A 17,500-nucleotide genomic window follows, 5' to 3' on the forward strand; every position below is an offset into this window, starting at 1 on the left:
TTCAATCATCGCTAACCCCTTCTCTGTGAAACCCCATCTTTTTCTTCTGGCCGGCTAACCTCATTTAAATCAACTTAGAGAAGCCTACCGTAGCATGAAACCCTTGACCTGGATTTTGGGTGGGTTTGGAGGCTCCCTAGTGCTTCATCCTTAGTGATTTATTTTTGCATGTCGTATTAATATCCTTTTGTGCATTACGTTTGCAGGGTATGGCGATGTTCGAAGGATTTATGTAACACGGAATAGGACAGTATGGTGTCATAGGCAAAATAAATCACTTAGGAAAAGGTGTTAGGGAGCTTTCTTTAACCGGCGAGAATACCAGCCCTTGAGTCTGATGGGTTTTGTTTATTCTTTCTGTATTATGACAATTATATTCAGCTAAAAAAAAATAAGAAAAAAAGAAAAACAATCCGAACTGAAAGGATTAGATACAGTATTCGCTAACCTCATCACAGCCAAATTTCCTCTCCTAGTTTAACAAAATCCTCTTGGTATACATATCCCTCCACTTTGGTTAAAATGCAGAAATACAGAATTGAAGAACAGGAAAGTGAGCTCTCTTAGATCTTCACACAAACTGATCCAGCGTTATGGTGATGGTGCCAGTAATTGTGATGTTAATTTAGCTGCTGGGGATGGTGGTGATGAAAGTGATGATAACAAGTAGTGTCCCCTCATGTTCCAGCGTGGTGGAGGTAATGGTGGTGCTAATGATGATGATGATGATGATGATAACTAACACCCTTATAAATTTTCAGCGTGGTAATGGTACTAGTGGTGATGGTAATGGGTGCTGCTGTGCTGGTGCTGGTGGCGTGCATGATGATGATGATGATGATGATGATGATGATGATGATGATGATAACTAACACCCTTCTATATTTTCAGCGTGGTAATGGTGCTGGTGGTGATGGTAAGGGGTGCTGCTGTGCTGGTGCTGGTGGCGTGCATGATGATGATGATGATGATGATGATGATGATGATGATGATGATAACTACACTAACACCCTTCTGTATTTTCAGCGTGGTAATGGTGCTGGTGGTGATGGTAAGGGGTGCTGCTGTGCTGGTGCTGGTGGCGTGCATGATCGTCTCCACCTCCTGCGCCCAACACGCCTGGCAGACACCCGGCTGCCACAGAGTCGGTGAGTGCTACCGTTTTTATCACCATTACCAACTACGATTATTTACTGCCATTACCTACCATACTTGACTTTACCCTAATTATTTTAACTGCCATATTTACTACATTTACCAATCAGTTTTGAGAGTGATGGAATTTACTCTCATTAATTACTATTATGCACTACTATTACTGTACCTACCATTTTTGAGAATGCTGAAATTTGCTCTCGTTTTCACTGCCATCTTTACTACCATTACCTGCCATTTTTTTTTAGCTGTGTCAAAGGAGTTTAGTCAAGGTGTGTTAGCTCAGTTGCAGATTACAGTATGCAATATAGAGGAAGGCTAATGATAGATACAATTGATTTAAGTCACAGCACTAACTTTCATCAACTCAGAGACCAAATTAAAAGGGTCAGCTACTTTGAATATTATCACGTTTCACCATTCTTATAGGATTTCCAAAGTATTCGATTATTAACAAAAATATCTAGAAACCCTGAGACTACGAGAGAGAGAGAGAGAGAGAGAGAGAGAGAGAGAGAGAGAGAGAGAGAGAGAGAATTATATAACACTTCCAGTCACAGTAATCAAATTGCCTTTCCCCCTCCTCTCTCTCTCTCTCTCTCTCTCTCTCTCTCTCTCTCTCTCTCTCTCTCAGGTATGCTCACGTGAAATTACAACGTTTTACTAATTGCACTATATCATCTGTAATTTACTCCTCCTACAAACTGGGTTTTTCTTTGTCTTATTTACACGTAATGGGACCACTGGTGTCATTATTATTATTTATTTTTATATTATTTATTTTACTACTACAGGTACTGTTACTACTACTACTACTACTACTGCTACTACTACTACTAATGTTGTTGTTGTTGATGATGTTACCGTCATCATCATCATCATCACTGTCCCAAAAACAGCTGTTAATTTCAAAACCCTGCATCATTGAAACAAAGTAAATTTGGACTGTTTCCTTTGGGTCGGTTTCTGCCACACATGACAGAAATTAATGCCCGGACATGACATTATGCAATACCTATGGACTTTATATTTGTGCGTGGTTCTTTTGTCATGTGTGTGAATGTTGGGCTTCTGGTGATGATGATGATGATGTGATTGTTGTAGTAATGATGATGGTGAATATAGTAATGATGTTGATGATGGTGATGATAGTAATAGTGGCGCGCGCACACACACACACACACACACACACACACACACACACACACACACACACACACACACACACACACACACACACACACACACACACACACACACACACACAGAGGGAGATATGTGTCAGTGATAAGCGTGATATTCATTGCCTCTTCTCTCTCTTTGCATATTCATCGTTGCGTAATGGATATAGCAAGTGAAGTATGCATTAGCTGGCACTGGACGGTCAACTCTTGTCCTTTGTGGTTGTAAGGACCCCTGGCTAGGCTCCCTGTAGGCTGAAATATTGAAGAATTTTGTGTGTGTGTGTGTGTGTGTGTGTTTGTGTGTGTGTGTGTGTGTGTGTGTGTTCGATAGATTCGCGAGACGGCCAGTTTTAAGAGAGCGACGCATGTTTGCTTTTGTTTTGTTTTTGTTGCTGTTTTTGTTCATGGAGAGACATTTGGAATATACCATCACCACATCCAAGAGTGCAGCGTGCATTTACCTTCACCTAGCCTCACCACCCACCACCATCACCACCCACCCCTCTCCGCTCACCCCACCATTTTCTGCCCCTCCCCCACGTCGGTCGAACTGTAACCAAACACCTATTCTCACCGTAACATCTTCACTCATAGAACGACCACCCTCCAGGGATATCATTCTCCCGATCGACCCCACCACCATCGTATGTCATTCCTCCCATCCTACCCACTCCTTTACTCCCGCAGGCTCCTCTGTCCTCCCTCGCCTCTGACTTGCACCTTACTAGCCGACTTCCAGCACTCATCTGCGAGGCGTAATTTGATCATATTGTCCCTAGACTTTTAGCATGCCAAGTAATATCCAGAGTTGTAAGCAGTTCGTATATTCGGATTTGCATTGAGGTACCTTTGTGTTCATGCCGTGGCCTCTACGGATCGTACTCCACGTGACTTAGATTTCTTAACTCCTTTTTCGTAGCGACTCATTTTGCGTATTGCACCTCAATATCCTCTTGTATACTGCTGATATTGACTAAATCGTTTTTAAGACAATAAGACAGTACTTAAGGTGTTGTATGAAAGATATTTATCTGAGAAAAATTGTTGCAAAGCCTCCAATGTCACATAAAGTACGGGTGAAGATCCACTGACTTAGTGCTGGTATATACCCCAATGTGATAGCCTTTGTTGTGTGTGTGTGTGTGTGTGTGTGTGTGTGTGTGTGTGTGTGTGTGTGTGTGTGTGTGTGTGTCCTCAGGTAGCAGGTTTTGAGCCTTAAATGTTATAATGTGAAATAGATTAGCATGCATAATTTCATGACATCACAATAAGATCACGTGTATTGTGTTTACATGCTCTAACCTTCGCACAGCCACGTCGATAGTTACTCCCAGGTTCATATGACTCCTTCTTAGCTGAATAAATCATCTGCCCTAAGCTGGAATAGAATAGTAGAGAATAAGTAGCGACGAGAGGGTTAATAAAGTCGCTAAATCAGTAATATATGAAGTTCAGTCAAGCGTTCTTGAACATTATTGAGCTCTAGGTTTAGACTCATGTAGAATGTGTGCAAAGCCTTGGAGGTGCTGGAGAGGGTCACCTTTCACGTGATGGCAGAGATCTCACCACACGGCTCCACTCCCTGGTTATACAAATCCGTCTCACCTACTTTTTATTCCCCAACTGGGAGGATGGTGAACTGCAGGAGAATGGCAACTTAGTCCTGCAGTCCACCGGGTTTGCGTGTCAGATGAGCCTAAAGCTACAGCACCACCACCACTAACAACAACGACATCAACAACAGTATCATCATCATCATCATCGTCGTCAACAACAACAAAAACGAGCGAGACAGCACGCACAGAGCTCGTACCTCCGCCTATGCCTGTACCAGGCAGTTCAGATAACCACTAAAATTGAACCAATTCTTTCCTGGCCCATGACCCACACATCTACAAAATTTTATTGAAATCCATCGATACCTTTCTGAGGTATCTTGTGGATAAACAGACAAGCATGGGTGTACATACATAACCTCCTTCGACTTTCGCTGATGGAGGTAACAAATGCCTTAACCCCACTGTCACCGCCAAGGCAGTTACCTCCCTCACTACGATGACGTCTTGCTGTAGCTTATTCTCCCTCCTGTTAGACAATTCCATGTTGCATCAGAGAGACTTATCGCACTGGAGAGGTTAGATACAGCCTTCATTACCCACCACTACACTCTCGTCACTTTACCTTGGCCTAAAATTGTCCTCTCTTGATTATCATTCCCGAGTTGTAGCAAGAGATTAGTACTGGAATAGGGTGCTAGTCACGAAAAAGTGCTGTGGAGACAATACAGAAGCCACAGTATTGTCATATTCTGCCACTGAGCTACAGGAAACGAGCCACGAATAGAAAAGAAAAAAAAGTCTTGGCCAGGTTAAGGTGAAAAGAGTACAGGTTGGTCTCGTACGCTTAATAAAAATCGTCTTGTTTAGGCAGGAAGGAAAGAAAAGAAACGATAGGATTGAAGGGGTTAACCCACGTCGTATTATAGTGTATTATTGCTGAGACGGTTTTTTTGTAGTTTAGGAGAGCCACCTGGTTTTTAGTGGGGAAACAAGGTCAGGATGATGACCTACCGATCGTCAGGTGTATCTGTCTACCTACCTACCTACATGTGTACCTACCTGCTTGCTTGCCTTGCCGCCTACCTACCTACCTACCTGCCTACCTACTTATCTACCTATCGGTCTGTCTCTATAGATCTGTGTATGTCCTTACTTACCGATATGTATGTATGTATGTATATAGCCTATGTATGTGTTTACCTATCTACCTAGCTCTTTGTCTCCCTACGTGGCTCTGTCTGTTACCTAACACCCCATCCTGAGAGGTCTGACTTTAAACACAAGCACACTCGTTAAGCGAGGGGCGTAAAGGTCACAAATCATGCAATCTCACATTCATCCTAACCTTCACATATAAATCACAAAATTGTATTACCCTCTCTCTCTCTCTCTCTGTATGAATGTATGTATGTATGTATGCATGCGTGTGTGTATGTATGCATGCAGGTGCGTACTGATTAGCTGTCAAGATGCTTTTCATTGTGTACCTGAGCCTGTCTCTCAACGCCCTCTCGTTAAGAATCTGCTTGCCTGTCTATCTATCATGTATCTATCTATCTATCTGTCTCTACACATCCCTAGCTATCTCTGCCTATCTATCTATTTATCTATCTAAGCTGTGCTCCTGGCTGCCCGTGTTTTTATTAGGCGCTTCATGAGGCACGCGAGACTAGCCCTGTAACTGGAATGAGCATCGAGGGAGCCACCGCGGGCATATGAACGAGTCACTCCCCCTCTCCCTTGTGACGCCATCATTCACTCGGGTTGTGTGTGTGTGTGTGTGTGTGTGTGTGTGTGTGTGTCTTATATGTTTTTTATCTGTTATTTGCTGCGTGTTGTGTGTGTTTATGTTACCTGTTGTGTGTGTGTGTGTGTGTGTGTGTGTGTGTGTTTTCATTTGTGCCATATTTTTAAGTTTTGTTTTTTGCGTGTATCGCGTAATTTGCAAGTCAGTACACAGAGTAACAAGCCAAAACGGGTTCTTGTTGCCCAGGATGCCATTTACTACGTTGGGTGGTAACCATATAACCAACTGATGGACGCCTGGAGATTTGTTGAGTTAGGACGACTGTATTAGGATGTGAGCCATTACTCAAGGTCAAAGGAGAAAATTGCGTTTCAAACCTTGCCTTTGTCGAGGGTATTCTGGTTTTTGATTGATTTTATTCAGCTTATATTTATGCTCTTGGTTTTGTTTACTCGTATGTCTACTTCGGATCATCATCATCATCATTATCATTATCATCATCATTTTATTCATCCTTTCAGTAATTCATGCATCATTCAAGTCTTCAAAAATCCTGACTCCCTTCACAGGTGTAATGATCCCCACACAAAAGTGAGCTTCGTAACGCCTTTAGAATCGAGACTTTTCTGGACTGCCAGGTTGAGAAACACGTGCAGCCCGTGTCATATGCATCCCGATACTTACTTCATCGATCAATCTCTATTACTTTTTCGGGCATTTCATTTGTTTCCCCAACGTCAGTACCTCGTTTATTCCCTCAGTCCGATAACGTATCTTCATTTTTACCTATTGCAGACCACGAGAAAAGCGTATTTAATGAGTTGTCTGGCTATAGGTAGCAAGACAAACTGTAATATTCAGCTGAGGAGAGACTTGTAAATGAAAGGGTTAAATATAGCCTTCGTGAACTTCTCTCTTGGGCGGCGTTTCTAAGCTGAATAAAATCGTCTGAAGGTAGTACTAAAAATATTAAACTGACGTAGTCGTAGTCAATTCACGTTCTAGGGCTTCCACGCCGCCTCCTACTCTCCAACTTACCGGCACTCATGTAGGTGTAGAAAGCTTGTATTTATGCATATCTACTACACGAGGGTCATAAGGGAGACTTTTTTTTTTTTTTAATAGATAATGAATGGAGGAAGGAAAAACAAAGGGAAAAAATAAAAAGTCCATGTGCCTAAAGGCATCCTCCATTCATAATATACCCATAACAACTGGACTTGAACTGAAGTGTATCAAATGTTTGTGGGAAACAATTCCCAGGAAGCGAATTCCAGAGAGTAGTAGTTAACTTTTGTCATGTTCCAGTAATCCCCCAAAATACAACAGGCAACAATCGCACATACATCCAAGTCTCGAGCTGCACTCCTGGGTGAACAGCGACAAGAGAGGGACAGATTACCCCAAAGTCTGACCCGCCAGGGATTCGAAGTGGTTCCCTGTGTTGAGAGTTGAACGTGTTAACTGACGCACCAGCAGCTCCTCCACATCCCGCCCTTCATCCATTGACTACGAGGACGTCATCTTCATTTCTGTATTACCTCCAGACGAGTTTATTCAGCTTACGGGTTACTTAAAATCGCAGAGGTCAGATATAGTCTTGATTAACCCCTTCACTACTAGAGATTCTTCGTAAATTGACCCGATAAAGGGGTTTAAATCTAGTTAAATAAGTAAATAAATAAATATATAAACGCCATCCGTCACCCTCGTCACGTCCATTCCCCGACGACCACCGTCTTGCAGAATTCCGAAGTAAAGAACCGATGCCGAGAACGTGGGTCGATCAGCTGATTCTTGTTTACACACGTGGGTGATCAGCTGACGGAAGGCGGCGGAGCGTGAGAGGCACCAGCTTTGTTGTCGGGCACTGTGTGAGACTCGATGAAACACACACACACACACACACACACACACACACACACACTACTAATACACCTAGAACCACAAGACAAACCCCCCTCACACACACACACACACACACACACACACACACACACACACACACACACACACACACACACACACACACACACACACACACACACACACACACACACACACACACACACACACACACACACACACACACACACTACTAATACACCTAGAACCACAAGACAAACCCCCCTCACACACACACACACACACACACACACACACACACACACACACACACACACACACACACACACACACACACACACACACACACACACACACAAGAAAAACGCGACACAACAAAAGTATTCCTGATAAACACACAAACAGAACAAACACCTGACACATGAAACAGCAGCCTCACCTTGCCTTTGTGCTCGCTGAACCTGACACATAAATATTAATGTGTTTTCGACAAGGGACTTCCCCCGGTGACCCTCCCTCGGCTGAGGTGAAGTTGGGACGGCAGTGTGGATGGGGGAGGCGTGGGTGTGGATGAAAGTGTATTTTTAAAGGTGAAGGAGATTGTGTGGTAGATCGGTGAGTGTGACCATATTTTTTCATTTACTTTTTTTTTTTTTTTTTTTTTTTTTATGTGTCCGACTCTGGGCAAAGGCTTCAGGGCCTATATCTCGGGGGCAGTAGCCTATCCCAAGGCCCAGTAGTCCTCCTACACCTCCACATGTGTGTGTGTGTGTGTGTGTAGAAGTGTGTTTTCTCTTGTGTAATTACCTCATTAGTCCTGAGAAAATCCGTGTCTGTAATCAGAATGAATTAGTAAGACGTGGACAAATATCTGCAGTCTCTATTTTTAAGTCCAAGATCACGAAGCCCTTAATTTTCAAAGACCACTCTGGAACATATATAGTTATTAGATATGACAGAGGCTCATAAATTCGTCAGTTTGGGAAGTTTTCTTGCGTGTTTCTTTAACCAACTTATTCCAGCATATGACGCGGTAATATTATAATCTTTGATATTTATGCAAACTATTTCGATTTCAAAACGATTTAAATAACATAATCATAAGAAGCAATACTGTATACATCGATAAGGCTTAGATGTTTGAAAGCATCCTTACCTCACCAGAATACGGACCAGAGTGTAGTCAACCACGATATTGATGTCATACGTAGTCTGTCAACAGCATGTGCTTTAAAAATTATCGTAAAAGCATGTGGGACATGTCTTTCCCTTCTCAATATCGGGTGTAATAGTACGACTGTCGGTTCCTACAGTTTGATAACAAAATGCCAACTTGTTTCGATATAAAAAAGAATACTGATAAGAATCAGATGTGGTTTTCAGAATATTATACGTAGGTCTGTAGGATATAATTTTTTCTGTCACAAAATCCAGCAGCATTGCTTTGTGGGGGTGTAGCCACGTAACGGTATCAACACCATGGTCAAGCGGTGGACAGTTGATGGAGGTCATGCTTGCTAGGAACAATAATGGATGGTGTTCGCTGCCTGGTGATGTTACACATTGTGTGGTCAGGGTCTCAGAATGAGAAAATACACAGTATATAGTTTTCTTGCAATGTAGGGCACCCCTCTCGATGCGCACTTTACACGACCTGTCCGACATTGACCTGATACTGGAAACTGCAAAGTCCATGAGGTCCTGTAAAATGACCAGCAAGAAGTCGACATCTTACACCACATGGTTTCTTTTGTGAGGAGGACATAGTAAACCCAACAAGAGGCTTACTTGTAGGGATGAACAAAAGAAGATTGTTATAAAAAAAAAAAAACAACCTTCCCATGACACACAATGCAGAAGTTACCTTTCTTTTTAATTTCGCAACACTTCCTTGAATGGGCAGCACACATAATTGGAGCAATCTACATTTGTGCGTTCAGAATATAGGTGGATGTGCTGAGGTGTGAGTTCAGCAGCATTAACTCCCATTAAACTTTGCCTAATATTCTGTTAAATACAATAAGCCATTCTCATCGGTATTCTGTTTATGTTAGTGAAACCATATAGTTGGCTGCTTTTAGATCTCATTTACAGTGGTTGGTGTGTGTGTGTGTGTGTGTGTGTGTGTGTGTGTGTGTGTGTGTGTGTGTGTGTGTGTGTGTGTGTGTGTGTGTGTGCATTCTTTACATGTTTTAAGGGCGTTTGTGTGTATGAGCATATGTACAGCATGTGCTTATGTATACATAAGAAGTACTGTGCTGGCTGTGATGAATTATGTTTTTGTATGTATGTTTGATTGTGACCGTATGTATTGAACGCCTGGAACACACACACACACACACACACACACACACACACACACACACACACACACACACACACACACACACACACACACACACACACACACACACACACACACACACACACACACACACACACACACACACACACACACACACACACACACACACAACTCCAAATATTGAAGTGCCAGGGCAAGGGTAACAATATTTACATATATGTGTATTTATGAGCACATGGACGTCTTCATGCGCGTGAGTGCGTGCGTGCGTGAGTGTGTGTGTGTGTGTGTGTGTGTGTGTGTGTGTGTGTGTGTGTGTGTGTGTGTGTTCATCGATGGATATATAAGTTGGTTTGTAAGCAGGCAGAACAATAGATAAATTGATAGATGGTATATATATATATATATATATATATATATATATATATATATATATATATATATATATATATATATATATATATATATATATATATATGTATGAATTTATGTATGTATAAATACATAAATAGATAGATAGATAGATATGTATAGTACATAGACTGTCGACTGAGATATAGACTGATAAACAGATACTGATAGGTATGTAAGCAGTAGATTCGGAGGCGTTTGTATAGCTCTCATTTACTACAAGACTTTCACGCCGTATTCCCTTCTTGGTCCCAAGGAGATCCTGGACTAAGAAATAAGAATTCACCATTTTACAAAACCTTTATGATGAGATATTTTGTGTATTGTATGGACTGATTTGCAGGTGTTTGGTTTAATGTCATTGAACCCGTGCTGGAACATATTTATTGCAATGGAAAAGCGTGTGATTTATTTTTTCTCTGAAATACAGTCGCCGTCCTTAGCTACACCAGTACAATGACGTGTTTTATTTCATTTTGGTCACACTAATATCAGCCGTTTATGATGAACGACTGTATTGAACTTTATTATGGAAGCATTAGACTCCTTGGATGCAGTGACGCAATATTTCAGAGTTCTTGCTGCCACGAGACTATTTTTACCCTACTCCTGAAGGATCTGTATTAGTGAGGTGGTTAATGAAGGATACTGCTTGCCCGTCCAGTTCAAAAAGTGTCTCCCAAGCTATGAAATGACGAATGGAGATAGGAAGAATATACTTTTAAACTTGCTAACCGAAATAAAATCGTCAGCAGTTGGAGGGAATGAATCAAACACATGACTACCTTTGACGTACTTCTTACGTTCTCCCCTACCACCAGACGCTTTGATGTAGATCAGGGGAGACATCTGGGAGTGAATGGCTAGTGAAGGCTGTATTATAATCCCATCAGTTCGAAAGGTCTGTCCAGTAGTGAATAAAATCGTCCGGAGATAGCAAGTACAAAATATTAAATACATCATAGGACTGAAGAGGTCAAGCTGAATAAGAGGTTTGATGGTACCCTGATAAGAGTTAAAAAAAAAAAAGCCATTATAGTTGTCTTTAAGGGTCGTATTGTAAATGGCTTCACATATCGTAACAACTCTGCCTTAGCAATATATTCTACATATTGCACTTCGATATCTTTTTATATGTAGTTGATTCAAACTATGTCGATATTAAAGCTATATAAATAACATACAAGAGAACGTTAAGGTGCAATATGCAAAGTAAATCGCTGAGGAAAATGCGTTACAGAACTCTTACACAGAATACGGCCGTGTGTGCAAAACAGTGAAAGCGGAGCAAATACGGTGAAGTCCTTAAGCAACACGGCGAAGCATGCATCCTTAATTCTCTTACTGTCGCCCCGGGAAGTCTGGCGAGCAGTGACAGGTGGCTGATTAGTTTCCGAACTCCGACTTAACCATCTGACTCTCTGTTGGTTGCTGTTGGGCCCTCTTTATTCACTGACTTAACCATCTGGCTGTCCGTTGGTCTCTGTTCGGCTGTCTTTATTCTTACTGACTGACTTAATCATTTGACTGTCTGTTGGTAACATTGAGTTTTCTTTATTCTCCCTGACTGGCTTAACCATCTGACTGTCTGTTGATCACTCCTGGGCCCTCTTTATTCACTCACTGACTTAACCTTCAAGTCCACCTCCTCGTTCGCCACGAGCAATCACCGCCATTGGAGCCAAATTTGGATAGTCTTGGGCAAAATTATCTCGCCCTTAACAGTAATAAAAGAGGGCAGGGGTAATTATAGCGTTCCCTAGGGTGGTTTAAGGAGGCTGGTTTGAGATTATTTGTCAGGGCACACGGCATCTACCTGAGGCCCTGTGGAATTGTTGCTGATACGGTGACTTGCTTTGTTGTTGGGTTTATCTGGCTTCGTCTCTGTCTCACTCACTGCCTCTTCCTCTCTCTCTCTCTCTCTCTGATTACATGTGTGTGTGTGTGTGTGTGTGTGTGTGTGTGAGCATAAATTATGTCCACTGCAGAACCTGACCCACTCTTGGAAACAGTGATATATATATATATATATATATATATATATATATATATATATATATATATATATGATTATAATCCGTGTGTTTACATGTATACAATCCGTGAATGCATCTTAATTTCTGCTGCGAAAATAAAATGCAATCAGCCAGCATATTGTGTGTGTTTTAAAGCTGGTTGAATTCAAAACTGTACTGGACTTTATTCATACATTCATCAGCAGACACAAACGTCCACAGCCATCCATACATACATGCATACATACATGCATACGCACACACACGGACATAAACACACATAGGTATATGGCCAGACACATGCACACAACACCACACTGCAGCAATGAAATATCACCTTAATGCCCAATAAAGTGGAGGAGGTAACTGTTATTGCCACGTCGGCAAACACTCAGGTATCAGCAATAATAAAACAATGCCAAATTATTATTTTTGAAATTTTTACCATGATATATCCTCGTTTTTTTTTTTTTTTTATCCCTTTCAAGGTCGGGACAACAGTAGCATTATATTTCATTTGACGGACGATAATTAGCTGAGAGTGAGTCATAGGAGCCTGAGTGCTTTTGCTGCCACAATTAAAGTTTCTTTAGATAGGACAGTCTCTTGAATTCTGTTCTAGCTACTCCAGGACGATTTTATTCACTCAGTTCTTTCACTGGTGCATGAGTGTTAGTGATGTCTTTAGTAACCCTTTTAAGGTCGAAACAGTTCTTTTCCATTCTGACTAGCGATACACGATTTTTTCAGCTGTGTGAGTATATGAGCCTGGGAGTGTTAGCATTGTCAGCATTACCTGTGACATAATCGGGACAACCCTGGTGTTTCAGTCAACGCGTCACGATTATATTTATCCGAGAGTGAGTCTTAGGAACCTGAGAGTGATAAGACCAACTTGGCTTGTAGATGAAGTAACTTTTTTTTTTTTTTCTGCCACAAGTAAACACGGCTGGTACAAATGGCTGTTAACTCTTTCAGTACGAGGACGTCTTTATATATATTGTTCTTGGTACCATAAGACGATGGTAGTGAAGGCTATACCGAACCCCTCCAGTCCGGAAAATCTCTCGTAAACTGAGTGAAATCGTGAAGAAGAGCAAGAATATTATTAACAAAGGCCTCCGAGCTAAAGAGGTTGAGACCAGGATTTCAACTAGACTCTTTCATTCACGATTGGGAATTTTAAAAGAATTTGTGCTTGTGCTCGTTCTCGCACGCGTGCGCGCGCACACACACACACACACACACACACACACACACACACACACACACACACACACACACACACACACACACACACACACACACACACACACACACACACACACACACACACACACACACACACACACACACACACACACACACACAGCCTGGCCCAGTAATGAGAGGCCAACAAGCATAACTTCCTGTGATTGAGCAATTATCCTACAGCCAGTCCACTCCGACCTACCCAGCACGCCATTGGCTGATAGTGGTTGTAACGTCACAGTTCATTCATTACTGCGGATGATTCACTCTGGTATTTACAGCTACGTCCATTTAATACTTAGTTCGCTCATTCGTACATTCATTTGATTCCGTGTCTATTTATTACTACGTGTATTTAATACTAAGTCAGTTGAAAAGTACGTTTATTTATTACAATGTCCATTTAATTTTCGTCCATTTAACAATATGAACATTTAATACTCCGTCTATTTGATAATCGTCAGTTTGATGCTTGTTCATTTAATACCAAGTCTGTTTAACACAACTTCCATTTTGCATTACATCCACTTAAATACCACGTCCATTTAATATTGCGTCCATATAATACCACGTCCATTTGATACCACGTCCATTTAATACTACGTCCATTTAATACTACGTCCTTCTGATAATGCGTCCATTGATGACTATATCCTCAGGTAGTGGGGTGCTCGTAGGGAACCTCAATTTCAGAAGGAAGAGGACAGCGAGCGTTGATTACGTCCATTAAATACTGCGCCCATTTAATACAGCGTCTATTTAATACTGCGTCCATTTAATACTATGGCCATTTAATACCACGTCCATTTAATACTTCGTCCATTTAATACTCGTCCAATTAATACTACGTTCATTTAATGCTACGTCCATTTAATACTCGTCCATTTAATAATAAGTTCATTTAATTTTTTCTTCATTTAATGTCACTTACCTTTAATACCACGTACATTTAATGCCACGTCCATTTAATACCACGTCCATTATGATCACCTCCAGTTAATACCACGCCTAATTAATACCATGTCCACTTAGTACCACGTCCATTTATTACTACCATCATTCATAAGTACGCTGCTACGATCATTTCATTACAATTACCATTTACTGCTCTACCATTCTTTACTGCTACCTTTCACTGCTACAGCCAGTTTCTGCCACTACCACTCGCAGCTTTCAGCGTTCAATATTATAACCATTCACCAGTGCGACCATTCACTACTACAGCCATTCACAAGTGCGTCCATTCACTACTATTCACTTTTAAAACCACTGACCTTTACAGCCAATACTACAGCAACCATTCACCATTACATACAACCTTTCACTACTACAGTCATTCACCATGACGATTATCTCATCGCCAGTACGTCACGTCTCCCGTTTTCTGACTGCGTATTTCCCACTTTCTGTGCTGGAGCTTCACCTTCAAAAGACATAGATCCTTATGGTGTCATACGTTTATTGTACCATCAGGAGCGTAGGGGCCCGGGGCAAGGCTATTGAGTCCAGATATTACACTCCTTGAGTAAGATGGCGTAATGGTTTTGTGTATTTTTGGCTACCTTCAGACGATTTTACGCATCTCCGGATTGACGCCCGGTAGTGAATGGGTAGACGCTCTGAGGCTCGTGTGACGTACTGCCGGCTGAATGAAATCGTTTGGCGTTACCTGAAGTAGGACACACGAGTTGTTCTGAGCATGAGAGAGTTGACGGGGTTAGGATTAACTCCTTCAGACTCCTATGACGCACTCCTGGATGAATGAAATCGTTTGACGTGAGCTGAGAATACTAAAGCTGTTCAATGCATGCGTCCGTTAATAAAGGATGTATCTAACCCATGCAGATTGATTCGTGAACTGGACAAAATTGGCTGGAATAGTCACTGTGTTTTCATCTGATGGAACTGTGTCACCGCCATAACTAGGAAAGTAAGTCGTGGTTGCGAGAAATTCACATAGTCTTAGTTATGCGGTGGGAATGAGTCTCCTTGGTTGCTAGTCCAGTCCATCCTCCAGTCTAACAACACTTGGCCATCAACTGGTCTGAAAAGTGTTATGGATTTTTTTTAGATGAATATAAACCGACACAAGTATCAAGAAAAAATATAATAATAACGTTATCTATTTGAGAGTTAATTCTTTTGATCCGATGATGTATTTTCACTCATATTGTTGCTACATAGAGAGTGTTTTATTTAGCTTAGGGAGAGAAACCAGGCGGTGCGAAGGTCATTGAAGAGTCTTGATCTAGGTAATACAATTGGCATCTGTAAAGGTAACAAAATCTTGATAGAGAGAGAGAGAGAGAGAGAGAGAGTGTACGCTCACTGTTAGGACTTGAAACTCATCTCCCCTCCTCTCTCTCTCTCTCTCTCTCTCTCTCTCTCTCTCTCTCTCTCTCTCTCTCTCTCTCTCTCTCTCTTTCTTTCTCAAAAACATTCAAACAGCGTCTCTCACTTTCCCTGCCTCTCTAGGGATCTCTTAAAGGACAAGACGACAAAAGATCTTCTCTTGTCCCCCTCACTTTATTCTTTCTTGCCTCCTACCTTCCTCGTCTTCCTTCTTTCCATTGTTCCCTTCCTTCACTCTCCTTCGTCCTTTTTACCTGCACATTCCTTCTTTCATTCTGTCAGCATTCCTTCATTCTTTCTTTTCTACCTGTTTCATTCATTCCTCAGTAGCATTCTTTCCTTGGTCCTCCTTTCCCGTTTTTTTTTTCCTTCTGTCTTTCTATCCTTCTTCCTTACCAATCCCTTCCTTCCCTCCGTCCTTCATTCCTTCAACCACTCCCGTCCTTCCCTCGTTGTGTTTTTTTTTATTTCTTCCTCCATTCCTTTACACATTCTCATTCGTGCCCATCTCTATTTACCCTTTCTTTCCCACCTTACGGTACATTCTTTTGTCACCTCAAATACTGTATTATTTATGGAGAGAGAGAGAGAGAGAGAGAGAGAGAGAGAGAGAGAGAGAGAGAGAGAGAGAGAGAGAGAGAGAGAGAGAGAGAGAAAGGGGGGGGGACGCTTACACAAACCACACCATTTTTCTCCCTCCATTTTCTCTGTGCCTGTCAGGGTATATCTCTCATCTGAAGAAAATCGTCTCGTAATCCCTTGAAGAAGTATGCTACGTGCGAAAGGGTCAACCCCCTCAAACCCCTGACGTAATTTTATATATTCATACTACTTTATATACGATTTTCTGCAGGTCTGGAGAGAATTTTAAGGCTGGTGGGATTTGATGCACAGTAAGAGTAGCCTTCCTTAATCTTTACACTGTGTGTGTGTGTGTGTGTGTGTGTGTGTGTGTGTGTGTGTATGTGTGTGTGTGTGTGTGTGTGTGTGTGTGTGGGTGTTTTAAGCAGAATAAAATCGTGTGTTGATGGCAAGAATGAAGTGTAAAAATACTGTACTTCATTGGTGTGTAAGGAATAAATACCAGAGAGAGAGAGAGAGAGAGAGAGAGAGAGAGAGTCCTATGCTCTGTCCACTTTAACTTGGCTTAAATTTGCCATATCTCCACCCTGAATGATGTGCTGTAGCAAGAGACTGAGATTAGAATACAGTGTTGGTCACGAAGAAGTGCTATGGGATGTATATGGAACGGTACTACTATACTCTGTTCCATATAAAGTGGCGGAAGAAGTACGCTCAAGTCCTAGTCGAACACAGGTGCCCGTACAAAGGGATTAAAGTGACCTCACCTGACTCTTTCTCCAGCCCTACCCTTCTCCTTCCTCTCCTGAGAGAGAGAGAGAGAGAGAGAGAGATATTTGAACTGTTTATTGTCTAATGTTCAAATATAGCAATCATATTTTATTTTCTGACCTATTATTAATTAATCCTACATCCAATCCAAACATGAATTTGTGTAATTTGAAGGCATTATTACGAGTTCTATCCTGATTGGCAAACCTAAGAAAATCACCAATTCATCGCGAAATGGCGAACCCTTATAAGTATTAAAATATCAGTCATATGTTTTGCTGAAAATAGCTTCTATCAAGATA

The 17,500-nt window shown here is 41.5% G+C and overlaps 1 protein-coding gene across 1 annotated transcript in view; it reads left to right on the forward strand.

The window, feature by feature from the left end:
- Positions 1–17,500, forward strand: part of Gpa2 (Glycoprotein hormone alpha 2) — a 251,782-nt gene that overhangs the window by 123,967 nt on the left and 110,315 nt on the right. The window contains exon 2 of the mRNA XM_080285352.1: positions 1,027–1,148. Coding sequence (XP_080141478.1) covers positions 1,034–1,148 — 115 coding nt within the window. The 5' untranslated portion in view covers positions 1,027–1,033. The remainder of the gene's footprint in view (positions 1–1,026; positions 1,149–17,500) is intronic.

Source organism: Coenobita brevimanus, chromosome 13, assembly GCF_032717465.1.
Source record: "Coenobita brevimanus isolate Jiangsu-jjx chromosome 13, ASM3271746v2, whole genome shotgun sequence".
NCBI classification, from domain to species: domain Eukaryota; kingdom Metazoa; phylum Arthropoda; class Malacostraca; order Decapoda; family Coenobitidae; genus Coenobita; species Coenobita brevimanus.